General features: G+C 41.2%; 1 protein-coding gene across 18 annotated transcripts in view; it reads left to right on the top strand.

Moving 5' to 3' along the window:
• Positions 1-17,391, top strand: part of DCX (doublecortin) — a 125,734-nt gene extending 108,343 nt beyond the window's left edge. For 13 of the 18 annotated variants that reach the window (XM_067005361.1, XM_048070635.2, XM_048070634.2 and 10 more), the window contains 2 exons: positions 6,996-7,093; positions 9,696-17,391. In XM_067005361.1, coding sequence (XP_066861462.1) covers positions 6,996-7,093; positions 9,696-9,752 — 155 coding nt within the window. In that variant the 3' untranslated portion in view covers positions 9,753-17,391. The other 5 variants (XM_013185152.3, XM_067005355.1, XM_067005356.1 and 2 more) reach the window with 3 other exon arrangements.
• Positions 17,392-27,925: the final 10,534 nt, after the last annotated feature.

Below are 27,925 nucleotides of genomic sequence, written 5' to 3'. Positions count from 1 at the left end.
AGAGACACAGAGGGTACTGCTGGCTGGAGTTCAGTTTCCCCTGATGGCACTGAAAACTTTGTTCCTGACTGTGGTCTCTGGAGCCACCTGAGTCAGAATAATAGAAGAATACAGAAGGAAATATGTGTAAAAGTTTGTAAATCCAGCACTGAAAAGGAAGAAGTTTCTAAGCCATTTAATTGGTCTTATCGCCAGCTAGATGTGAATTGTAACATTTTCTTTGGTTGTCTTGTTACAGCCATCCTGGTAATGAGCCACCCAAGTATGTAAGTGGTCAGATCCCATTCCAAGATAACAAGGATTAACATGGAGCAACAGAAGACACAAACAAAACATTTTGTTAAAAAACATCAGGACAAAAGCCTATGCACAGAAGTGCAGCTGCGCAGAGAATACCAGCTCCAGCTGCAGTGATTCGAATTCACCAGTCAAGTTGCTACCTTCTGCCGGAGGCAATTTGCCTCCTGCCTAGACATGTCATGGCCTTATGTGAAAAGCTCAATTCCCCCTAGGCAGCCAGAGCCCTTCAGCTTCAACGATATTCGAAAAATGAAGTAGCTAATCCACAGAAACATGTTAAACACTGTTTTCTTGGCATGGTACTTTTATCTCTTCATTTACCATACAGTCATTGAAATGAATGAATGAAGATGGGATGAATGAATGAAGAATGAAGAAGTGTCTTGCTACAACCAGATGGTAACAGACCACAATCCTTATTTTCCCAAGGGGAATCCTTTCTTCCTTATCTCGTTAACCCCCCAACCCATATATAAACCTTCTTAGCGATGCCAGTGTATTTCTGTTTTGATCCAGCTATTTCTTCAGGCACCACAATGATCGCTCCATTATGGTACAGGCAGAACATGCTAAGAAACATGTAGGCAAACTAGAAAAAATCCAGAAGAAAATCCCTAAGGTTCAAAAATGACTCTTGGAGGAAAAGTTGAGGGAAATGGACTGATTCAGGTCAGAAAAAAGGACGATTGGGTAGGCACAATTTAGTACTCTCTGAGTGCATTTGAAGTATTAAAAAGAGGATAAGGATCAATTTTCTTGTGTGCTCATAAGGGACAGGACAGGACATTGGTTTAATTTTTAATAAGGGGCATATAGATTATGCATTGGAATACTTTCCCATCATATGGATCTTATTCACTGGAACAGGTCTCCTAGGGTGTTTGTGAGTCCCTGTCAGACTTGGTGCTTTAAAAAAATAATTTAGACAGATCTCTATTGAAGGTGACCCAAATACACCTGCTTGCAATTCAGTGCACAGAATTAGAATTACAAAGCTTTTGTGGTCCTTTCCAGCCTCTATGTTTCTTTCCATGAAGTCAGCTTTGCTAAATGACATAGCGTAGGGCAATAAAAATCAGACTAAGCTATACCTGCAGAAAAACATCCAGTTCCTACTCCTGGCATGACAGAAAAAGACTGGTCATGAGGAGATATGGCTCTGTGTTCCTGCTTCTGTGTCCTGCCACAGCAACTCACAGATGGGTTTATGTGCTGGCGTAACTGAGAAAACCCAATGGTAATTCAAAGATATGGTGGATATGAGGCAGCCATCTGGTATTGTCTAGGGGGATGGACAAAGGTGTCATATAGGTTCCATGAAGTTCAAATGGGTAAGGTCAGCATGAAGTTTGGGAAAATTAGGACTAAGGATTTCTTTACCAGACTGCTCCAATAAAAAGTCAAATCAAATGAAAGACAGAGCTAAATCTCAGGTGAAGAACATGGGGTGAAAATGATGATATCATTTGCCCTTACTTCTTTGTTATAAAAATCTGAATGTATCTTAGAGTAGCTCACATAATAAACGAGTTTAATTGTATGTGCATATGCACATAGGAAAAGTATGCACAGTAGGAAAGTTTTAAATCCAGCATGATCTTAGTCCCTCAGTCCAGAGCCACAGGTACCTGAGCTGAAATTTGAAGATGTCTTTTCTCCAGTTTTGCCTTGATTTGGCTCAGGGACCCTATGAGCAGGGCTCTGAGGCACTGCTACAGGACTTTAATGTCTTACTCCTCTAATGGGAGGGTTTGGATAGAGGGACAAAAGCATATTCACAGAGCAGCAGCAATTAGCAAAACAGATACAGAATGTCAGTCTGTCGTGACGGCAGATCTAGCTCCCTGGGGTCATTATCTATGAACGTGTTAAAAAGGCAGCAGATGTCTTTTGGATTGCACAGAAGATAGAGCAGCTTGTTATAGCACTTGCACTTACTTATGTTCTGCTAGCTGACAATCCGCAGTACGCATCCAGTGGACAGATCACCCTCACAAAATGCAGTGAGAGAGGGGTACCAACAGTGCAGAGCTGAGTGCTTGGAAGCTGGGAGGTGCCTGAGTGAAGGATGCCTGTGCAATCTGAATTCTTCCACTCCTGAATAAATGCTACAATGGAGTCAACATGTTTTCTGCAGGCTCTTCTGATCTGGAGGGCAGGATGGCTCGTACTTGGTAAATGAGCTGCTATTTCTACATTTTCTTTATGCTCTCCTTGTTCTGGCTGTTGCCTTTCTTATTTTCTTGGTGTCTCTTCAAACCCTGACCTGGACTATCCAAATATTTCACATTTTTTTTTTCTCTCCTGTGGTGTAGGAGCATGTCCTCCCCACACTAGGAAGTCATCCACAGAACTGTGGAAATCCTGATGGAGCAAGCAGTGTTAGCTTTATTTTCCTAAGCGGGAGAGATATAGGTATCTCCACAGATTTTTAGCACTTACTGTAATCTTTTGGCCCTGCTTTTTCCTGTTCTGTTCATCGATAGAAATGTGAACTCTAAAGACGGACCTCACTAACCTCATTTAGAGGTCTTAGTGCTTTGTCATTGCTGGAAATCCAGATCTAGAGCCTGAGTCAGCCAAGCAAACCTGAGCAGCACTCAAGGAACGATTGCATATGAGAAGTTTGGCTAAAATATCTGGGGAGAGGCAGGCAGAGAGTTCAGTTTACCTGGATCTCTCATAGCCACCTCAAACATGACGTGATGCTATATTCACCATACTCCCTCTCTTTTGCTGGACAAACCTTATTTATCTCCTAAGTACAAATTGTCTTGTGCACTGAAGGAGGCACAGATCCTTTGAAAAAAGGTAACACATGTTCATGCAATTAAAGGATGTGTCGTATGCACAGAGGAGCTTTAAAGCAAATTGAGGTTGCAAAGCAAATACAATGACATAAATAACATACAATATGCAAACAATAAACTGACAGAAAAAAAGCAAAAAAGAACGAAAGAACGAAAGAACGAAAGAGAAAGAAAGAAAGAAAAAAGAATTCAAATGAAAGATGGTTATAAATAGTGGTTTCCCATAGCCAAGCTTATGTGGGATTCTCAGCTACCGTAAGTCATCAGCAGATTTCAGTGGAGCAACAGCGTTATACGCTACCTGGGATCTGCTCTTTGCCTCTTGTTGTTTCGTTGCATTTGAGTTCCAAAGAAGTGTATGCAAGTTTGATTATGAACACTATTCTTCATTAGCAGACAGAGAAAATTAAACTGGGCTTCTTAATTGTTGCTCCTGCTGCAAAACTCTGTGTGAGCGTCTGTAATGATACACATCTGTCTTGTTGGATTTCTGATTTGGATGTCACATCTGTTTTTCATTGGTGCTCATAAAATATTAATATCCCTACTGTAGCACTTAAAAGTCTCACTGTATTAGGGAATTTCTGTCCTTCCCTGCAGCAATTACATCCTTTTGCTGCATACTGACTGTTAGCCATTATCTCGGTCTTTCTGTTTGTGGAAGGAATATTTGGGTTCTTTGTACAGTTAGGTGGCATTCTTCATCTTAGGAAGGATTATTTCCTGCCTCAGGATCAGTGATAACTGGAAATAAAGAAAGAGGCATTTTAGAAAATAGAGATGGATTCCAGCTAATAAAGATTATATTAGTACATTTTTTTTAATAAAAAAACTAAGGTCACTTGTTTTTTTCCTGAATTGCCTTCATTACATGGCAAATAGTGAACTCTATGTTTTTCCTCACCAATCTTAAGGGCAGCTCACTCCATAGAACTGCAGCAAAGTGAAAAGTGGCCTGTCGCAGAGCAGGGAGCAGTGTGTAACAGTTGCTGGATTTCCCTAACTAATTTTTCTTCCAATCAATAAAGAATGGCCTGAGTTGGAACAGGGAGGTAAAGAGGCACTTTATGCCCCAATTATCTATAAATCATTACTTTTACCATGTTTTAGTCAATATTTGTTTTCTTGTTAAGGTGCATTTATAATGGAAAAAAAACCTTTCTATGATGAATAGCCTCTTCCCAATAGTGCCTTCTACATCAAAGGTACCTCACTAAGAATCGGTTAAATCTGAGCTGCTTTAACAAGTTCCTCCTTTGTCCTGTGGCTTACAGCACATGTTTGTTTACACATACGTTCAAATTTAAGTGATACTACAAAACTTAACTGCCTCCCTCTTTCTCCCAAGAAGGTAACAGAAACGAGGCATTAACGCAAGGGTTATGCTGCTACCCCAGAGAATAATGAGGTAGATTCTGAAGACCTAAAACCCAACCAAAAATTAATTCAAAAAACGAATTATAGATTTTAGTCTTTCATGAATATTTTTGCAACTAGAAAAACTTGAATGAAGCCAAAAGTTATAGCAGGAAGTCTATGGCTGTACTGAAAAAAAAAAAAAGTTCCAATATGGAATTGCTCATCAGTGGATAAGGAAGAAGGAACATAACTGCTCACATGACATGTAAGAAATATCTGTTTGGTCCTGGCTCCAGTGATTTATTTTTATTTAAATACTGAGTGGTTTGTACAAGGTAGTGCCCTTCTTAGGAAGGGCTGAGCAGGCTGCGCCCCTTCAGCCAGGTGTGAAGCCTGGGGCTGAGCCCTGGAGTGGGACATCCTGCCGTCCAGAGGCCAAGCCAGGCTCTGCCATTGAGCATTAGAGGTGTTTAATTGAGCTTATGCTTAACTGTCCCCATACAGCAGCCCCCCCCCAGGTAATGCACTCGAGGTTAATCATACCCCTGCGTGGTTGGGACCAGACTCTGCAACAAAGCACTGATGTAAAGGCCAGACACATTTTAGCCCCACTGGCTGCAGTGTGTGTGTAGACCTGAGGAAGGGAATGTGTTCACGTGTTTACATGAGAATTAAATTCAGCATGGCCCAGCACCACCAGGGGCAGGACTGCAGCACTGAGAGGCAGCTCACTGGTCTCACAGCCCAGGCAGGCTTCCCCAGCCTAGCACAGATGCAGAGCAGAGATTCCAAATTCTCACATCCACTTTCCATGGCAGTGGAGATGAAAAAAAGCTGCAAGGTGGGTTCAGGTACATATCTTGCTGCTCTGCTTTTCATAGTTACACCTTTATCAGTTACTCCTGATTTTGCTCTTAAAAATACAGTTGCATACATTGTTGTTACTGTATGATACTTATGCATTCTTTAGGTCTCCTCCAGACACTCAAATACTTGCTTAATTGCAAGTATCTAATTTGCATATTCAGCTATTACAATTGAAAGTGTAAGTGCCATACGCTGAAGTCCTCTATCTTCCTGTGCATGTGCCTTTGTAGCTAGAGTAATGATGCACAGAGGTAGCAGGCACTTAGAGAGCAGGACAGTAATCCTGGGTCATGATAAGCTTGTCTTTCTTTGTGAAACATCAACACAAGTAAAAATACTTTCTTTAAAGGGGTAGGAACGTGTATAGTTAACTGGAGGGTAGGCAACATTACTGCCATTTAAGGAAATGACAATCAAAATATTTGGGGTTTAGTTTTGTGGCTTGTGCTGAATATATTAACATCTGGAGTAGGTTTTGGAAATGTCACTTTCTGTACATTTGACTGGGATGTGTAGTTTAATGCTGATAAGGCCTCCAGCTTGCTGCTGATTGGATTGCAGAAAGAAAAGACTGGGGAAGGTAATATACTTTGATGTAGACAGCATGAGTTGTAATTTCCTTCCCCCAAGAAATGCTGCTTGTGCTGATGGAGCTGTATGTTTATAACCCCTGGTAACAGGAGCAGGGTGAGGCTCTGTGTCCCTGGAGTTGGTACACAGCATATGAATGACCAAGTTCGCTTGGAGTAAGTATGTCTTTATGAAATACGTAGGGTGACACTTGGAAATTATCGAAGACATTAGCTTTCTTCAAAGGACATCAATGGTAGGAAGAAAATAATTTATCCTGATTCCATTTTGTTTGCCTTCATTTTTGTGCACAATATGCTATTTCCTTAGGTTCCTTTTTAGTCCGATAAATACATAATGACTCTTGACAGAGACCTGGGCTCCTTCATTTTGAGTACAAGCTGGGTCTGTGAAAGCCTCACAGAAGCACCCTTCCTAAAGCTCTTTAGTTTAAATGGACCTGGTTTTTAATGACAAGAAACACGGAGAGTAACTATGTTTTCTTCAAAACAAAGTGAATAAACAGAGCAACCAGAAAGGCCAGATTCTGATCTCTGAGAGGACAAGAGGGACATACCACCCCATGCTTATCCCAGGGCTTTGGAAGGTTTCTTTGGGTCATTTAGTCCCAGCCACAGCTAACGACATCCAGGACATTCCAGGCAGCTGTTTATCTAATTTGCAATATGTATATTTGATTCTTAACGTTTCTTGTGTTGGATCCAGGATATCTGCAGCCTCTGGTCTCCACTCATGCCTTTAAGTACCATGTGGTTTCAATTGTGTTAAACTGTTGGAGAGCACAGAATTGATGTATGTCTTGGATCAATTTGGTGAATATTTGTATTGTAAAATATTGCTCCTTTGTATTTCACTGTCTTTTACAGCTGAGTATCCTGAATAGTTGAAAGCCTTAGGTCAGTTGAATACCCGTGCTGTTCATATATGTATTTTTTTTTCTTCTGCCTAACACAAATAAACAATAGCATTTCTGTATTGACTGTTTGGATATCTTCCAGCTCCCCAAAGGACAGAAATGATCTTTCTTTTGCTTGTGAGATTACTAGCTTCTGTCTTATTTTCTGACAGCAAATGGGACCTCAAGCAGTCAGCTGTCTACACCCAAATCCAAGCAGTCCCCAATCTCCACACCTACCAGCCCAGGGAGCCTCCGTAAGCACAAGGTATTACGTTTCTTATACCTTACTAAATCAGTTTCTTCCTTGGTCTACTCAGATGTGAAAGGCATTTAAGTAAAGTCCATATTCTCTTGAAGCACAACTCCTTAAGTTGAAATAGTGGAGAATTTGGCCCATTACCTAAAAGGATTGTTACTTTGTTCTATAGCAAGAAGATGAACAATAAGTCATTGACCTATTCCTTCCATTGGAGTTATTAATGTGTGCTGGAGATCATCCATATGGATCAGAAAAGATAACCCTGAGCTTGTATCAGCATTTAGAAAAGTTCACAAGTTATTGATAGGCATGATCTTTATATAAGTGTACCTCTCTTGAAAAGCCTTAAGTGTTGGCAAATCTGGTCCAATAAGCAGCAGAAGAAATGCAAATGCAACTGAAGCTCTAAGAAATCACTAAACAGTTCTCCAGAATTGTTAAAAATGATTTAAGGCTATGCTCTGTTCTACAGGAAATAAGTGATTTTTTACTGCCCATGGAGTAATTGTGTTCTGATACAGTTAACTGTTTTTCCTGGTAACATCCGGGGTGTCTGACATGTAGCATGGCATCCTAATGAGATCAGTAAATTTGTGGTGGCTCATAGATTATTCATTTATTGATTTACCTAAAGTTTATAGAAGTAGTCACAGCTTTTCATGGTGCTGTTATTCGGTATTGTTCTGCACTGAGTCCAGTCTGTCATTTTCATGGGCTTTCTCATTTCTGTAGTAGCCACAGTGTTGCTTTTCTCCTCTTTGAACAGTCTTTGCTTGATATAAAAATTGGAATTTGGATGTAAACTTAAGTACGAGTGAAGGTCAGTGGAATTTCTGCTTTAGTAATCAGAATGTAGCTCAGCCTGAGCGTGATTTTAAAAGCATTGCCTTGAAATTCTGGAAGAGTAATTAAAAAATTCTGGTGGTGGTGAGGTTTTGTAGTCAGCTAGCCACATGCCATCCCCTGTGAGCTAGATTGCACAAGCTGAGCTGATTTTGTTTGAGGATTATGGTTTATCTCAAAGCGAGGAGTGGTAGCAGAAGCTGGACTGCAGTTGTTACAATGGTGGCACAAAGCACAGAGAAGTCAATGTGAAGAACCCCCAGAAGTCCAGTGGGCTTTGGATTACACCTCTAGCATGAGGACTTTGGACATGTGACTGAATGGTATTGGGGGAGCCTGGGGGTGGACTTTTGGCTTCTCAAAAATCAGATCCTTAAAATATTCCCAACATATGGAGAGGCTGTAGTCACTCATCCTTCCTTTAACAAAGGCATAGCTTAATCCAGATGAAATCAGTGTTTTCCCCAGGACTTCACTCTGGTCTCAGCTGCTTAGCTTAAAGTCTAAGGACATGCACCAATTTTAACACAGTACTTTTAAATTTATTATTAATTTATAATCAAGAACAGAATCAAGCCCATGGTCTGCACTCAGCAGTTGCTTGTGTGTATTTCAATGAAAGTAGTGCTGTAAACTGCATCCCTTGCTTCAGCAACCAAGGACCTAAAATACTTTCTGAACACTATGTCATTCAGGGCTTTGGAGATTAGGATTGGCTTTCTAGTAAAGATGAGTAAAGCTCACCTGTAACGTTTTATGTACGTTTTCAGCCGGCTGACTTCGGATCTTTCCAGTGAAGGCCATAGGACATTTATAATAGATGGTGACTGCTGAGGGCAAAGCCAATCCATCTATGAGCTAAATTAAGCCAATCAGAAAACACGAATGTAGCATTTTAGGTTCCCAGAATATTCACGCATCATTGTTTTCCTCCCAGGAGCAATTTTCCACTTATGATGAAATCACTTTTCTCTTTTTGCCCTAAAGCTCAAATGGTAAATGCTTAGAATGAGTTCACCACGAAGTCATATTTTACCTTGTCTTATATCAAGATGGCTGTGAATTCCCTTTCTGTGTATTTGTGCTTTGGTTCATTTTGCTCAGTTATTCCAGGGGGAGGGTGTGTGTGTGTGTGTGGGGGGGTGTCAAGGTTCAAAAAAGTCCAAAGAGAGCTTTAGTCCTTAGGAAGGTGGTATACCTAGTTCCACGCACAACTTCAAAGAAGTGGAATAAGATGGATACCCAGAAAGAGACCTTGAAAAAGTTTTATATTCAGTGTTTGATCCAATGAATATACTTGGGATTATGTTCTAATCCCTTCTGAACAATCAGAAATGGTGTAAAATAAAGAATACATCACAGAAGGTGATATTCCTAGAAATTTGTCCTAAGGGTAGCTGTCAAATAAAGGTAAGAATTGTTATTGTGGACTTAAGTTCAGACAGACCTGTTTAAGGAAAGATTCTGCTCTTTCACGCATGTACTGCAATGGACACATTGATCCAGAAGCGATAAAAAAATTCTTCTCAAACTTTTCATTAAACAGTCATCTTTCTTTTGGTACCAAGGTGCACCTGCTCCACTGTGCAAGTAACCTGTCTTGATTTTTGCCTTGAACTAACTGGATAACTATCCAGTAACCAATGCATGAGAATTCCACCCTGTCCCTTTGAGCTGCACAGAACTGGACCACTTGACTGTCTCCTTGTGCATGACCAAAAGTGGAAACTGATTGTGTGAGTTAACATTTTTTTCTTTCTTCCTACAGGACTTGTATCTGCCTCTGTCTTTGGATGACTCTGATTCCCTTGGAGATTCCATGTAAAGCGACACGAAGTTAATTGTCCATATTGTGAGCTATGTTTAAGATACAGTAGAGTACTTCTGCCAAAATAAGCAGATAGGTGACTGGTGCTTTCAAATCAGACAAAGGACACACAGTTATATGTCGTTTTTTTTCTGTGATTTATCCTCTGTGCCACAAACCAACACTTGCCAGTCTATAGAGATAGAGGGATACCATTCTTCTAATAGGGATGCAAAATGGATATTGCCAGCAATTTTGGGCCAGTATGCCAACGATCCTGTGCATTTCCCATTTTCTTCTATTATTTCTTCTTCTGCTGCAAATATGTAATTTTCCTAATGATAGTCAAGCAGCTCCCCCTGGTATGGTGCAAATCAATCTCTTGCTGACCAATCTGTAAGCTCAAGTAAAGCACATTCTATTCTTTACCTGTCCAAACTGCCAACATTTGCTTGCTCACCTGCTCCTCATTTGCAGCTCTGATTTTAGCACCTGCATACTAACTAGTACTGTTTTTGTTGTTACGGGGCAGGAAGGGAAATGACTTATTAGTTTCATGCTTAATATGCCAGCAGAAGCTTGGACGAGATTAGGAATGATTGTATGAGATGCTAAGTAAGGTTAGTGCAATAGCGATTCTTCAGATATTAAAATACTGGGATTTGTTAAATTATTAATCAAAAAAATAAAAATAAAAGCAGAGTTTCTGGAGTCGAACAGCTTTCACATATGGTCCAAAGACACTATTAGCTGGTAACAAATTTTCATAATTACCCTATGGTATCTCTCTATCTCTGTTTATAACAGTAATGCCTTGTGAACAGCCAACACTGAAAACACTGTGAAAATTTGTTTTCAGGTCTGACATCCTATAGGTCGCTTTTTATAGCAAAAAAATCAATACACTTTTTATAAAGGAAAACCTTGTATCTGTGTTTTGGGAGTAAGGATTCAAGCTCCTTCTTTTTTATAAAAGCTGGTGATTTTGTTTTGTTTAAAAAAACACATTCAGAAAAATGTACAAAAAAAACCAACCAACAACTGCAGAACAGTAATAACAACAAATCAGTTTAGAAAACTTGTCATCACTGCCAAAACAGACACTTGTAGGGGAAAAAACGTTAATTCAAAATATTGAATGTTTTGATAGTTTTTGTAATGTTTAAGACTACGTATTTGGTTTTTTACACTTCAGTATTCATAACTATGGCCAGATTCTCTACTTATATAACAAATAGAACTTTGTGGTGTTCAAAAACACGTATTTTAAGAAACTCTTCTATCTGACAAAAGCAAACTTATTGTATTTAGAGAAACCTTTCGCTTTTATTAATCAGTAATGACTCCTACAGAATGCAAAGTTCATCTATTCATGCAGGGCTGGTGGTTTTTACTACGCCGAAGCTTTGTCATAGGCTAGCTGGCATTGCCTCTCTCTCATGGAATAAGCTTTCGATAAAACTGATTATTACAGAACTTTACTTAAATGAAATCCGTGCAATCAAATCTTTCTTTGTTGCTCTATTTGCCTTTGTTTCAATGTATACACCTACTCCTTATTCTCTTGCAATCCCTTGTGATTAGAATGAATTATAATGTTGTGATGTTTGATGCTATATGAATGCTGGGTTGTTCCCAAAGCCACTCCACATTTTGTTTGCTTGCACTGCTGGTATGAAACAATCTGTGCAGGCTGTGTCTTTATATGTGATGATACATATAAGGCAACTTAAAAAAGATGCATCTGAGAGAGGACAGAATCGTGAATTACCATGGGGTAAGAGTTATGCACCAAATTTGCACCCTGTAGTTTTAGTGCATGATCATTTACACACAGAGTTTTGCACAAGAAATCATTGGTGCCCACAAATAACTTCATTTAATTGACTAATTTGCTGACTATGCGACTGCTAAATGAACATTTCACCTGTTGTATATAGCATCCTGGTTTCAGTTCAAAAGGCTAGAGGCTCATGTTGAAGCTCTGGAGTGTGTGGGGGAAAGGATGGTATTGTGGACCAAGCATAGGTGCAGTAGTCAGGATGCCTTCATTCGAGCTTTGGCACTCCTAGATTTAGTGTCTGGACAGGGGCAGGTCTCTCAGTAACCCTGTGCCTCAATAGGTCTATCTGTCCCTACGGGGATAATACTGCTCTACCTCACTGGGGGTTGTGAGTCCAAATGTTGGTTAACATTTATCAAGTGCTTTCAGATCCTCTAACAGAAGGTGCTCAACTGTTCTGGGTGCAGATTTGGTTATGGGTGCTAATTTTTGGCTGTTTAATCTGCTAGGTGCTACTGTAGACACCAGTCTTGAGAAAATATGGCTTTTAAAGTATCAGGATATCAAAGGCCAAGGTTATGCCAACAATATTATTCATTAGAGCTTTTGTCTTAACAAAAGCTTTAGTGAGACACATAATTTAACATGCTTTTACCCTCACCTCTGTTCTGCTGATGGAAATCTGAGTCTCTCCCCAGGCTCTGCCCTTCCAGGGACCCTGACTAGTAGTCATGACTGCCTGTTAAGAGATGATGGATTTGAACTCCAGTCGGAGGTGTCACTTAGTGACACAGGCTGTTCCCTTCACAGCCAGGGACAGCATGTCCTGCCACCTTCCTGTGAGTCCTTGCTAACCCAGGAGACCAGCCATGAAATTAGATTTAGGTTCTCTTACTATTCAGTATAGGACACTCACCACAGATCCACCAGGAAAACCTAAATCTTTGATATCCATAAGCAGACTGAAGTGCTAGAGCTGATGGTGGTATGAAAAGAGTCCAAAATGTGCTTTCATCCAAAATCCATGAGTTCAGTTTGTATAAGATAAAGCAGGATGCCAAAGGGCAAATGAACCTTTGGATGGAAAGATGGTTGTTGAGAGGTGGTTCCTTTTCTTCCTGCCACAAGTAGCGTTTGGTTATTTAAAGATGCTCTTCCTTGTAGAGCATGCTAAAGAATGTTAGGCCTTCCTGAGCTGTACCTAGTGACATATCTAAAACCTGATCCTGTGAGTGCTGCCTTGGGAGTGGAGTTTTGTTTGCAGAAGTATCATCCTGGGGCGGGTCTGAGCCCAATAATTCCTTCAGGGGACTAGCAAGGGAACTTGAAAAGGCCTAAAAGAAGAAGAAAAAAATAATCTTCAGTGGGAAAAATAGCCATTCAAACCAGCAAAAGCCACAAAGAAAACAGGGTATGAGGTCAAACTCCCAAGTTTTAAAAAGCAATTTTCTAGGTAGAAATGCCTGGGCAGTAGAAGTCAGTGAGCATTTCAGCTGTAACATAGAGTTAAGTCTGTATTAATGCCAATATTGCATGAGTTCTTGTACAGAAATGCATGTGGAATGTAGAGTACATTCACCACTAGGTATCTTTGGCTTTGTAGGATCCCTAAGATAGATTTGAATACAGAGGGAAACAATGCACAGGCATCATACCTTAGTCATTTAAATATAGGTACAGCCCTGATTCAGGAAAGAAGTTAAAGACATGCTTAAATTTTAGTACATGCTTTACTCCTGTTGATTTTTCACGAGATGTAAGCTTGGGTTTGGTCAGAAGGCTTTCCCGAACTGGAATGAATTAGTAATTAGTTTCAATATACTCTAATAATTCCAGACCTTATGAGAGATCCTGGAGCACGTGATAGTAATTCCACTGTATACTCCAGAGTTTACTTCTTATATTTTTTTCTACTTTTACAAGCACATAAAACACCACAGGATATGAGGATTTGCCATATTAATTCTGCTATAAAAACCCTGTCTAATTTCCCTCATGAGGCTGCCTTTAGTGTTTTCAGAGATTAATTGAATCACTAAGAGTATATTGTTTTAAAACAATACAGTATTTAAAAACAAACTGGAGAGACTCTTAAAGTGGTACAGAGCTTTGTTTCTTTGAAATTTGTGTTTATTTATTCAATATCCAGTATATTCTAACAGATTTGCATACAAAACAGTAAAAATACCTATTTCAGACACATAATCATTAAGAGGGAATTAAAGCAATCCTCCAAGTGCTGAGAGACTGATGTATTTCATATTCATACCTTCAGTGATGGTCTTGACTGTAGAACATGAGGGCAATGCAGCAAAATTCTTGAGCGTTAGGATTTTTGTCACTTGTAAAACATTTATATTCTGAAATTTCTGAGTTGAAGTCCCCCCGAGTTAATTCAGTTCTACCAGCTAGATAGCCAACCCAGTCTAGTCCTTGAAGTAATTTTGAAAGAGTTTGGTAATGGAATTCTACCTTGGTCTGCTCTGCAGAGGGAGATGGAAATAGCTTTTGCTTACCATTGTCTGTGTTTCCTGTATCTGCACACTATTTACAGTCTTGTCAGAATGTGGAAACACTTAACTCTGTTATTTTCATAGGCAACAGAAAAATAATTCTACCTAGAAAAGAACTTCCACATCTCCCTTTCTCATTTAGCTAACACAAATATGCATGCGAAGAATCACACACAGTCTAGATGTTATTTCTCTCATTTCCTTGAACAGTGCTTTTGAAAGGAATACAGGGAGTTAGGACCAAAAATTGTGCTTACAGCAAAACAGCGTTACACCCAGGCATTTCTAATAGGAAATACTGGTACAAAAGTGTAGTTTCCTGTTATTGAAATGGATACTGATGACATTTTATAGGATGCCTTGTGTTTGCTTTTTCATGTCTTTGAGCTCAGTGCTGGTCTTATTGCAAGTCAAATAAAACCTGGTGAAATTGCTCTGTAACACCATGCTGAGTCCCTAAAGAGACATTGTTCCAGCGACAGCCATCCCTGGAAGTTGCACCCTCTCTACAGGGGCATGGTATGGACCTTACAGTATGAGCCTTCTTTACTGTAGTAAAAGCATGGGTGTATTTTGCCATTGACCTCAGTGGCACCCCACATCCATTCAGGGCAATTGGAGTGTTGTCTTTGACTATAGTAGAAGCAGAATTGTTTTTAGAGAAAGGAAGAAAAGATAGTCAAGTAAATAAGGTATAAAGTTAGTCCAGAAAGTGTCTCCTCAAGCTAAGACAATCCACAACCAGAGAAAAACTATATAGAGGTGCGTTTACCACGCACAAGGTGCTGATCATGACCAAGATAGAACAAAACAGTTTCTTTTCTTTAGTGGTAGTTTCAGCTTGAAGTTATTTTTCTGGTTGCTGATGGAAGAAAGTCAAAATAGTATTTGGGACTGGTGATGTTGTTTGTAGAAACAAATGAACGGCACAGGATGAAGATCTTTTTCTGTTTATATAGACAGTGTGATGTCAGTCCAGGCAACAGAATTAGTGCTTTATACAAGATACCTAGAACAGGTCCAGCTGAAAGACCACCTTGGTGTACTGAGACCAAGGAGGTTAATTCTTTAAGTGCCTTCCAACATGCTTTGGGCATCAGAAGCGGTACTATACGTGTGCCCAGCAAGGCCTAGGTAAAATGGCCTTGTCAAAAGTGGACAGGACAGACTGTTTGACTCCTGAGCCTCTTGAGATGATTAGCCCATCTTGCATTTATGTAACTAGCTCTTGAAAGTGACTGTCTCCAGGATCATGGATTTCTTCTGGCTGATGCCTCTGTCCCATCCATATGAATCTGAGCAGGCCTCTCCATGCTGTCTCAGGAAATGTTAAAACTGAGTCCTGTGTCTCTCTACATCGATGGGGCTGAGCTAGGTTCTGCTGCAGAAAGTCATCAATACTGTTATTCAGGTATTCTTCACCAGCCCTCTTTGCGAAAGACTGAGGACAGCGTGCCCATAGACCCCTGTGGATTTTGTTGTTTTGTTTTTTCCCTCTGGAAAAAACAAAAAGAGTAATTTGATGTTTTCAGGTATGGGCTAAGCTGACAAAAAAAGAAAAAAAAAAAAAAGTGTTAACAGGGAGATGCTCAGAGACTGTAAGTGGATGGATAGAAAGGCTTTTTTTCAGCAATGTCATTGCACAGCTGTTCTGACAGAATCCTAGTTGCAGGGTGGGGTATGGGTTCTACTTCTGCAGGTGAAGATGCAGAATGTTGGGGTCACAGACCACTATCCATCTGTCAGGACATTCTGTTTAGAGAAGGTTAAAAACACTGACACCAATTTTCATCCACTAGATGAACTCCGGAGCAAATGAGAATCAAACCTAGTGACTGCAGCACAGGGATTTCAGAGCCATTGGTCTTTGGCATAACCGTGGGCAGATAGTTCTCCTTGTGCCATGGTGTCCCAGTGGATAAAGAGCTAACCACAGTCCTTAACCTCTGTCTGTAAGGTGCTGTGAGATCAGCTGATACAAAGAGCTACAGAAGAGCTAGCACTTAAGAGTGAAGTCTGAAAATTGTATTAAAGTACATTATGGGGCATTGTCTTTCACAAGTGTCTAGGTCTCTCGAAGCTGTGGTGTAAAAAATGCTTAATTATTTTACTAATGTTGAAAGACAGATGCACGTTTCTAGTTCCCCCCAAACCCATGGAGGAGCCAGCAATGCTCCTGAGAGCAAGGCTACATCCAACAACCAAATTCCCTCATCTGGAGCTGCCACCTCTGGCCTGAATACAGTCCCCTGATGCTCCTTTTTTTTGTTGCATGTACATGTACATACCAAGGGGCAATGCATGTTACCATCCGAAATGAGGGCCGTGTCTTTGTAAACGATGAACAAGTCTAATGATTTCAGGGCCTTCTACCAAGAAAACAGTGGGCCTGTTCTTGAATGCTTTCTTATTTAGAAAGTGTTCGTGGCCAGATGGCCCTTTTTTCATGGGAAAGAGGTGCCTTTCAGTCTTCATTGCTTGATGCACTTAGTTCAACTAAGCAATTCTGGCTCTTGCTCTGTAACTCACTGAACTGTAACTCACGGCTCTGAAGCCAGTTTACAGCTTGCCTAGGTCTGACAGTTTGCCACTCTGACAATGGAAGCAGGAGGATTCCCAAAGGGAATTAACAAATCTTTGCAGCAATTAGAGTCTGTCAGCTGAAAAAGGAAAGCTGGCACCATTCGAGAAAGATGCCATGATGGCCAGTGTCACGGTAAACAAAGAAAAAAGACTTGTTTCCAAGAGGAGTGGTAGGGGGCATTTGTTAGGAGATATTTACTGAGTGATGAAATGAGCTTTAACTTCACAGAAAATCAAATGGAAGGGAGAGCATGAGGCAGAGCACTGGAAACATCAACGCCATTGATGAATGGGAATAAAAAAAGATGACAGCCAAGAAACTTAAGGGAGAAACAAAAAGGGAGGCTGAGGCGAGCTGAGGATCTACAGCTTGAGCCTGGATGGAAAAGCAGCAGGGGTTCCTGGCTGCATGTTGAGGGAGTTATTGCCCCTGCAGGTATCTAAGCCAGGATGCAGGCTATCTGCCACAACACTGTGTGTCCCACTCCCAGTGCAGAAATAAGGTCACACTTGGCTGCAGGCAGGAGATCTTGGTTTGAAGTTCCTCCCCGTCCCTGTTTTTCCCCCCTGCTGGCTTGTGGATGTCTGTGTCATCCCTAAAAAGGTGAAGGGGAAAATCCAGCCCTTTGATGAATGATAGCACCAGCTGGTGGTTTGGTTTTATTTTTATTCCTCCTTATTAGATCAGAAATAGATATTAATCAGCATGCCCTAGCTCAGAGGAGGACGGGCCTGGCACATTAGGGAATTGTAAGACATGTATGAGAGAATAATGAGGGCATATCTGAATCTCCCAGCCCTTCCCATGGAGCCCAGCAAATTCTGGAAGAAGTGGCAACCCTCTTGCCATCAGGGTGATAAGCCAAGACAGGCTCATGGAGTAGGTTAACGTGAATTGCTGTGTAGGCAGAAGGTCTGATGATGATCTTGTCCATGAAATCCCTAACCACAGATGTGAGAGCTGTTGCATTCAATAAATCAATAGGAAGGCTGTGCTGAACAAGCAGATTTGTGTTTAACACTGGTTTTCTCATGAGATCTTTCTTCTAAATTCAGCGGAGTTACAGTGCTTGTGAATTTAATCCTAAAAGGCAAAACAGATGATTTATTTGAACGCATTTCTTGCTGTTTACTCTCAGACTTTTTATTCTTTATTTTTTTCATAATGATTGCAGCTCTTTGCTTCTGTAGATTCTCTGACATTCTCTATACACAAGTGAAACCCAATACACCTAATTCTCTGTTGCTTAAAACTGGCAGAAGCTCCTCTGTAATTAAGGGATCTGAACCCATTTGGTCCAAGGTTGGTCTCCTATTTCAAAGATTGATTACTGTCAATAATTCTCGTGTGATTGATTAGTTAAGTGCAGATTCAGTTTCCTGGCTGCAGACTTTGCAGAGAAAATCACGTTGACCCCAGCTAGAAGATGATCTCTTGTATGAGTCTCTAATAAGAAGTTATATATGGGAGAGATTTTGTATAGTTTTAATGTTAAAGCTGACATACTTTCATTTGGTGAAATACCATAAAACTTTTAAGACTGGAAATTAAACAAGGGAAGTAACAAATTATGGTTTCCTCTGCGTTTTCTAGTCCTAAAGAGCATTGTCTTTATCTTGCTTTCTCTTGCTTCAGTCTACTAATAGACATGCCCCAAGCCCAGCAGATTTATGGAACTAGAAATAGCATTTCTATTTCTTCCAGTATTTTTCCACCCTAATCCTAACTAGTGCCAAGCAGAGTAGAGATTTATGGTTGGCTTGGTTTTTAGAGAAAAGTATCACCAAATGTCTCTGAACATAAAAAGGAAGGTTCAGTTCCTTTTAAGTGACTTATCTAAACTCAAGGCTGCTTTTGATTTTATCCAGGCTGGTTCTTCCATCTCTATTTGCAACTAACACATGCCCCAGTTATATATATACAATCAAGATTAACTTGAGTTGCATTTGAACAGTGGGGATTGCTGCAGAACAAAATGATTCCCCTGGCATGTGCAGTCAGGCTGAAACATGTTGGTGGCTCTTGGTCAGGGTGGACCCAAACCAAATCCTGGTTCCAAACCCCAATTTTCTGAGAAACGCACGTGCAGAGTCAAATTTAGGAAATGTCTGTAAATGAGCCAAATGGATCCCCAGCTGGGGTCCAGGCCCAGTTCTAGAACTGAAGATTTTTAGCCCTGTTAGAACTGAAGAATTTGGAGAATCCCTGTGAAACCTTTCTGTGTTTTCATTTTTGCTTTGGGAAATTCCAGCATGGCTGCTTTTCTCCATCTGCTTCCAACCATTGCACAGCAGGTATGGATGGGTCTTTAATTCACTTCCCTTTGCTGGTGGCAGTTGAAACATGGTGATACTCTGTCTCCCTGTCATGCTGACCACACAGTCACTGATAGGTTGTAGAACAACACACGGCTTTTTTTTTCCATTTTTTTTCCTCTTTACAATGGAAGAGCTTTTTCCAGATTTAGTGTAATGTCTAACAATGTGTCTCCTTAAAAAGAATGTCTAGGGAACTAATTGCACTGTTAATTGGTATTTATAGATAAGGTGAAGCAGAAGTATTGAATGTAAGAACAAGAAAGCCTGTGAGTTATAATTACATGCCGAATTCTGACATAAAATGTTGTTAGTTTGTTTCTTATTTAAATGATGTGTGATCCAAGCAGCTTTCCCACCGTGGCAGTACTAGTACAGCTGTGATCATTGATTTAGAAGACACCCAGGGTCTTTTAGAAAGAGGAAACCTGTCTAGCCAGATCTGTTCTCTGAACTGATGGCAAATTCCCCTCCTTGATAATCTGTATTTCATGACACTGTCTAAGCTAGAAGCACAGGAAAGGAGTATCAGCTTGCTGACTTTGCTGTTACTAGCCTTTGCCTATTTTCTTAATCACAAATATAATCACAAGCTAGGGTAAGTGGGTCTCATCACATAAGCCCGAGTTCTTCACGCCACTCTTCTCCGAAGAGCATGACCTGCCTTCACTCACAGCCCTGTGCTCTGCAGCTCCGGGGGAGCCGCCAGCCTGCCCAGAAGTTGTGTTGAGGGAGGGAGATATGCAGCTGAACTGGAACCTGATCGTGGATTACTGTTTTAGGTCATTCATTGAGTTTGTATGATTTCATCATTAATAACAAAGCTGCAATATAATATAACTGAGAGACCACAATGTATTTTCTATTGTCATTCAGTGGGTGGGGGTTGGAGGGGCAGCTGGGTTTAAAGTTTAGCTGGTATACTTTAAACTCCGTGTACATAACCTTGGAGGACACATGGGTGGTATGGGTTGAGTTGTTATTTTGTTGGATTGGTAAATTTCCTTTGGGTTTTGTTTAAATAGTAAGGTATTTAATTAATGACATTGTACAAAGAGCTATTAATTTAAATGATGCTTTTGTTCTCCTAAAACAGATCTATCTACACTTTCTTTTTGGCAAGCCTGCAGCAGTGCTATACATAGCATTATGTTGACTTTTGTACTTTGGGGGAGTGTGTGGAAGGGGAGGGGAAATGCTTTTCTCTTCAGACAAGTAGTGTTGCCCATAGTTAACTTTCTGCTTGGATATATACCTTGATTTCCCTTTACTCTGACGTTTTATGTGAAATTGACTCAAAGGGACAGAACAAGCAGAGGTTATGCCAAAAGATCTCAACTGTATCATCTTGTAATATATTGCAGCTTTATGCCAATGATTCCTTGCTTACCTGTACACAGTCCATGCATGTTTTGAACTAATTTTGCATTCTCCATTTGTGGTGAGTTACTTAGCATTTTAACCACCTTTTGTGCCATTCAACTTGTACAGAAAACATTTTTATTGACGTTTTAAAGGGAGGGGGAAGAAAAGAAAAAACCCTTCTGCTCCCTAGTTGTAGGTAGAACTCGATTACTTAGCAAACAGATGTAGATGAGTGGTTGTAGTGTTAGAAATGTTAGCTTGCTCGTGAACAAGCTTTTGAGAGTAAATGCATGGTCCTGTACCTCTCTTCTCTTAATTAGCTTTTCCTTTCCTCCTGGAAAGATTCTCTCCCCCTCTCTCTCTATTATTGTCTTTGTCTCTCTCGTGGTTGTAAAGTACAGATTTGGGCATAAATAAAATTGTATACAATGAGGTTTGAAAAGCAGTTCTCAACAGGTTCTCTTGGGGAACTTATTTCTCACAGCACCCTGCCTTGGCACTTTGATTAGACTCTAACTTTCAAGGTAAAACAGATGGAGAGCAGTCACCTGTTGCCTCTGCTTTAACTGGGGAACAAGTTAAATCCTTGAAAGTTTGCGTCACTGGTAAATGATGAGATCTTGCTGATCCATTGCAGCTGAGGCACGTGGCACGTGGTGTATTGGCCGTGGCTTTTGCTCCTGGTTGTTTTATATGGGACTAGTCCCACGGCCCCTGATTTGCGGAGTTTGCACACACTTTTTGATTTTCCTGGTTACACAGCAGAAGGGGGTGGGGGAAGATATATAAGAATTATGTTGTTATGGGTTCTGCAGGCAGCTCCTTCTTCTACACTCCCAAGCCCTGGGTTGAGTATGCAGGGCTTGTTATTTAATAGCTGTGGTTCTGTTGGCAACAGAGGACAGAAAACAGTCAAAGGCTTGGTAAATACGCGGTCACTCACAATGATGTAAGAAATGGACTTAAAAAATCCCTCACAAAACCCTGCCACAAAACCACAAAATCTACCTAGATCCACACATCTATTCCCCATGCCTCTTCTCCTTTAGCAGAATTTCCTTTTGTTAGAAGATTTGACTTTCTAGAGAAAAAAATCCATTTTTGTGAGGTGTTGTGAACTGTTTTTACTACTTGTAATAACCATCCCAGGTCTGAGTATTCTTGTAATGCAATGCCATGCAGCAGAGAACCTGTCCACTTTATAGCTTTGCTCTCAATATTTGTTACTCATTGTTTTCTCATCTAAATGTACATTTGCAAGATGTGTGTAATGTCATTTTCAAAAAATAAAATTTGGTTTCAATATTTAGGCCGATAAAACCTTTCTGATGCTTTTATTTGTCAAGTGTGTGTTGATTGTGGCTTATGAATTACAGCAGTACTTGTTCATTTTGATATGTCAACTTCCCTAAATCTGTCAGCAGATTTTCCCTAAATCTGTGCAGCACTTCAGTTAAAAAACATGGGTTCAAACCAGCAAGATAGGGCCCTTAATCTGACCTCTTCCACAGTATCAAGGTCTCAACAGCAAGGCCTGTTCAGCCTCACATTAGCTTTGGGAGGTTTGGTGAGATTTGAGAGAGAGTTGTGTTTGTCCACACAGGCCTGAAAAAGGTCCAAGTTCTTTCACATCTACGCTGTCAGAACCACAGTGAAGACAATAACATTCTTCCTTGTTAGCCTGAAAAATGATAATAAGGCTCAGGCCTCCTCATTTAATTATATAGTACAAGCCACTTTGCTGTTTGTTTCTGCTTTGCATCTGCAGAATTAGAAGTGAGTGTGCTGAGTCAGCTCTCACCATCCCTGCTGTAGATCAGGCTGCCATGAAAGAGCTCAAGTTCTTCCAAAGTTTCATGCTTAGCTGGAGACCTTTATACTTTTTTTTTTTTTCCCTGTGGTCATTGCATTTCAGCCCAAAGAGGGCTGTGATCTTTGCCCTCTAGATCCAGAGGAGACCCTATGCCAACTGGCAAAACAGCATCAGGGCAACCAATACATCACCCCACTTGGCCAGTTACTGGCACCCATTTGTCATTATCGTGCCATGCTTGGACAGGCCAGAAGCAGCATATACAGTACACTACTGTTTGCAATGAAAGACCACATTAAAAAAATTGCAGTTCCCAGAATAAAACCAGTAGAAAAAAAAAAAGCACCCTGAGAGCAGCCTTTTTTTGAGTGTGCATAAACTGAAACTGAAGCAAATGTTAACAGAAAGGCAGAAAAAGTACTTGAGAAAATAAATGTTCTGCTTGTGTCTTTATGCACCCCAAGAGCAAACAAAACACACTGGTGTCTTTTCTTGTGGCTACATGTTAGATGAGGTCAATAAAAAACATAAGAGTTAGTGCTCCTGCCTATAGAATATGTTCTGAAAATGGCAGGTTTAAAACCCTCGTATAGCTGTATGCATCTATTGCAGCTATTCCAGGGTTCTAGATAGTATTAAGCAGAAGTCTAGATGGGCATAGTGTTGTATCAACAACCAGCAGTGTAAACCAGTGGAAACGCTGCTGCTGTCTTAGTATAAATCCCACTGACACGTATGGAATTACTCCAGGTTTACAGACATGTAAACAAGAGCAAAATTAAGTCTCCAGTGTCCAGCCTTCCTGCTACAACAGCCCAGATCTATACAGAAATGTTTGTCAGGTATCCATGAATATAATGTTTCACCAGAGCAGCAAACCAGTGTTTGCTTCCAAAAGCTCTAGGTCGAAGCACGTTGGCCCCATGTGGTGTCAGTTTTTAGGACAGAAATAGATGCTTTGGCCTGGTTGGAAGACCTTTGGCTGGTCTCTTGACCTAATCTCCATTACTCGATGCTCAGCCATCGCTTGCTATACAATATGGTTCTAATCAAAGAAAACACATTTTTTGCCTGTCAGACTTGCCAGCTGCACATGATCCAAGTTTTCTGTGGTCGCTGGCCTTAAATTCCAGCCCAAAATATGGCAGCCAGACTAAGGGGAATAGAACATTTAACATCAGCTTAGCTCTATGAAATGCTGAACACAGCTGTAGCATCAGCTCTATGGCTTTGGGGTTACGTGGTGATGTTTAATCTTCTCTCTTCTGTAAATAAAACACCTTTAAGAGTCAACAGATCTAGATCTTTTACACGGTTTCTCTGGCAGCTTGAGCTCTGTCCTTTGTCTTCCACAGCAGCCATCTGCTCTGCTGCCCCAGCCTTCCTCTCAAGTGCACCTAAACTTCAAAAGTACAGTTTTTTTGTGCAAGTTTCACCTTTACCGTAATGCAGATCCTGCACACCTACAAACAGATGGAAAAAAGAGTCCACTGGAAAAGGTGCCTTTTTTTTTTTTTTTTCCTCTAAAGGCACCAGATCTGTAATATTTAATCTTACAGCCCCAAAAATAAATAAGAGAAGTCCAATGATTTGAAATTTGTAGGCTTTCAGCCCTGTATTTGCAATATTGCTAACATAATACTCTATGTAAGTAAGACTCACTTAATAAGTAAGTCTCTGTGTGGCATGTTGAATTACAGTTGGTCTCCTTGTGTTAAGTCTTAGAAGATTATCAGCTGTTTATGTGTAAGGGAGCAGGAGTGATGTTTTATGCAGTATGCTTTCAATTACCATATACACATCTTTGACACTGAAAATAACAATAATCATTCATTATTAATTTGTCTTTTTTTATTCACAAGCAGGTCTACTGAATTTCAAAATTCCCATCAAAGTTTTACATAAATCTGGTCTCCCTGAGATCCCAGGAACATTCCACTTCCCAGCGACTGTGACTCTGCTCCTCCCAAACCTGCATGTAGCATGTGTTAAATGATGCAAACATTTTGGTTCAGTTTACGGTGCTCATTGGGATTATACTGTAGAATAATAAGGCACCAAGTACCTCAAATTCCATTGATTCGCCTGGGGGTAAAAAGCATGAAAGATTTTGCAAGATGTGTTTTACCTTTGGATGGAGCAAGCAGCAATAGGGAACAGCTCCAGTGACATGCTCACAGCCTGAATACAGCAGGACAATTGGAGCCTGCAAAGCCCCCAGGGTAGCACCTCTCACTGTAGGCAACACGGTGCTGGCCTGGTGGGGACATCCCCTCCCACAGGCCTCCCTCATCCCCACCCCTGCCCAAACTCCAGTTTCTAGGCCACCAGCTACAGCTGGGTTCTGCTGGAGTGGTTTGTCATTGTGAAGAAGCACCTTCTCCCAGGGACATTCTCCTGTTATGTTCGAGTCCAGCTGGGACACTGATGTGGTGCAAAGCAGCGGTATACACAAGAGACAGTAAAGGATGCTAAATAAGTCAAAATAAATCACTTGTGCTGGAAGCCCGTTTATTTTAAGCATAGGTCTTCCCAGTCAGTGTGCCCAAATGAGTGTTGGCAGTTGAACAGCTGTTTGGAAAAGATTTGAGTTGTTTTCTTCTGACAACCGTGTTCCAGCCACAATGCGTATGTCATCTTCTAATTCAAGTGTTCAGAGTGTGCTTTTAGCACCCAAATACAGTCATGGGAAGTGCCATTAAGGTGGTTAAACTTCTGTTCTTCTGGCCACCGTGACAGAGTGACAGCCAGGAACGCAACTGGAGCTGAGGAGGAAAAGGTTATTTCCGAAGGTCCCTGGCAACATGTCCATTCAGTGCCACAAGCTGCCACTCACGCAGCACTGAGGTTTCACAGCAGTTTCACTGCTTCTAACGCTGTGTGGAGACTGACAGTCAATCAGAGAAGGACTTTAGATCACTGGAAGTGATGCTCAGCATCTGTGTTCAGATCTTGGTCTTCTTGAGCCCAGAGCAACAAACTGTGAGTTTGGTCTCTTTTCACTGTATGTCATAAAATTTTGTGATTTTGAAAGTTTCTCTCAGAGGTTGTAACTGCAGGCTGGCTGCTTGCTGATCTTCAGGCAACACATCAGTCATCAGTCAGTGCCTGTCAACCTTCAAAACCAGAGATGTCCAAATGATATGAGCATTCGGTCCTCCTGGGAGCTGCAAAAACATGTTAGTGGTCTGAACGCCCCAGCGGCAGCACTTTAATTATATCAGTGCTTTATCAGTCCCATTCAGCTGACCTGCATCTTTAGTTATCTTAAAAGCTTAAGAAAATATGGATGTAGGAGACGATTAAGAGCCTGTGTACATCAGACAGTGGGATACAGTGCAGAGAGCTGAGCTGCACAGCCCTGCAGCTCTAGCTTGGGTCCCGAAGGCAGCATGGGTACATTGCATGGCTGGCTGCTGCAGCACCGCACTGATGTGGCCACGGCGCTCTTGGCACACAAGGATCACTGTAACACTGCTGAACCTTTTGGCAGGGAGCACCAGAGCAATCAAAAGACCTTCTTCCCACAGGCAGTATGATTTCAGGTTTTCAGTTGCTGGTGGAACAGGGGAACACAGTTGCCCTCCCTTGGGGACAGGAGGGGGAGAAAGATGCCCTTCTCTGACATATACGGCCCCAATTCTGCTGCAAAACAAGGCAGCAAAGCCAATCTGAGCTTGTATTAACACAGTACAGCAGCCTGACTGTAATAAGTAGAAAAATTCTCAGTGAAGATGGGAATACAGAAACTGTTCACAGCCAAATCTGTAATCAGTCTGTAAGTTATGATTCTTGCAATACTGCTTAGAAAGCTGACCCAACAGGATGCGCTAATAGGGTCTTGATTAATAGCTTACCAGCCTGGTCTTTGGAGAACACTGCATTTGTGCACCCAGCAAAGAAAATCTTTGGAAGACGCTGTTCTGTCACAAATTGTTCATGCTTTAATTAAGAAGTCCTCATCAGGGAAGAAGATAACTATGTGATATGTGAAGGGAGTAACGCAGCGGATCTGTAATGAAATCAACTCTCAAATGAGGTCGCCCACCCATGTACTACTGTGCACATACAGCAGGAAGATGAGCCAAATGCGGTGAGATGAGGCCAAGCTTTTGTAGCTCTGCAAATGAATAGGTTGTCCTTTGGGTGGGAAGGGGAACTGAAAGAGGAGGCAGTGCAGTTACATGCTGGAGAACTTGACAATGAGGCCCAGTGTGTCCTCCTGTGCCCTTGTCATAGCTCCTTTTAAAGGACACTTTTCTTATGCTAGCATCTCATACTAAGCACTCCAGGATAGGCTCCCAGGCACACATGGACAAGCACAGCATCCCCCTCATTGCTTATTCCATTAAAGTATACACTAAAGAACACCCTTCTGTCCCCTTGACACAGATTCAGATAGAGAAAAAAACAAGCCTGCCCTTAATATCTTTGATCTTGAAATCTTAATGACTCAAGACACTCTGCTGCTGGTCAGAAAATTAGATCACTTGTGATAAAAAATGCCATGTCACAGAACAAGGAAAAGAGTAATTAGAGCACCAGGCTGCAACTCAAGAGAACTGGTTTCAACTCCTGACACAGCCACAGGTTTCTGTGTGACTTGGGGAGTCAGCCATAGCCAGAAGCAACACTTTGGGCAGATGCCCAAAGCGGGCTTAGAATTTCTTTGGACTTCAGCTGCTGGTGGGAAGGATAACCACTGTCTGAGACTCTATAATGAGTTTTACACGTGAAACTAAAGGAGCTGCTGAGAGTTATAAGTACCGGAGATCACGAGCACTATCAGCTGAGGAGCTGGGATCTGAAGCTGCATGAAGACACGCTTATTTATTTCCAATGGAAAACTTGGACCTATTTCCAACCTACTTCACTTTAACATAACACCTTGGTAAATAATTTGCATATCATAGTGGCTGACGTGATGCAGGAGGTTGAAACCTATATAAATTTGTCCAGCAAACCTAAGAGATCTGCCAAACACAGGAGCCCGGGATCCTTTCAACCCCAGGTTTAACAGTTATGAGAAAGGAAAGATTAGGCACTGTGTTTTACCTCTGTTAAATAAAATAAAGGTATTATATGGTCAAGTCTTCAAGGTAAAACACTCATGGGCTCCAAAGCAGATGTAAATTGCTATGAGCACTGCTAGCTCAAGTGTCCTAACTGGGAAAACTGCAATGCACTGCCCTGGGCCTCTTGTGATCCCCACACACAACGTCCGGGAGTGCAGAGCTGCGCCACGTGCTCAGGGGAGGCTCAGGGAATGTTTCTGCAGCATCATCCTACAGTGAGTGATGGAAGAAATGTGACCGAAGCCCCTTCCAGCTCCTCCTCATGTTAAATGAGTTTATGATTTAAGCTCATTTTAGAAGGGCTTTGTTCCTAGAGGTCTCAGGTGCTCAGAGAAAGGAAAACAGTTCAGTCCGAGAGCTTTTCTCATGACCCTGAATCAGTAACGGCTTTATCCAAATCCCACTGAGAAACAAGAGTGCTACAGGCAATGTTTTAAATATTTAATGTTTACACAACACTCAGAATACAAATGGCAATTCAAAGAGAAGGAAACTCCTGTCTTCTCTAAGCTCCTCAGGGACATTTTTCTTCATGTGTTTTTCAGCATGATTGACATCTGCCTACACAAACCTAGCTGTGTATCGTGTTTCTTATGTTCCTCTTCAAACATCTGTCTCACGGCCTTTCCTGCGAGCTGCAGGATGCTCACTGCCGGCGTGCGAGCACCACACACACACAGAGAAAACACCTTCCTCACCACCCAGGGGAAAAACCTGCCTGAACAGCAGGGCCACAAGAAGGC

The sequence above is a fragment of the Anser cygnoides genome, chromosome 13 (genome assembly GCF_040182565.1).
Source record: "Anser cygnoides isolate HZ-2024a breed goose chromosome 13, Taihu_goose_T2T_genome, whole genome shotgun sequence".
Classification (NCBI taxonomy): domain Eukaryota; kingdom Metazoa; phylum Chordata; class Aves; order Anseriformes; family Anatidae; genus Anser; species Anser cygnoides.
The sequence above is the reverse complement of the archived record's forward strand: the minus strand, read 5'-3'. Positions and strand labels throughout refer to the sequence as shown.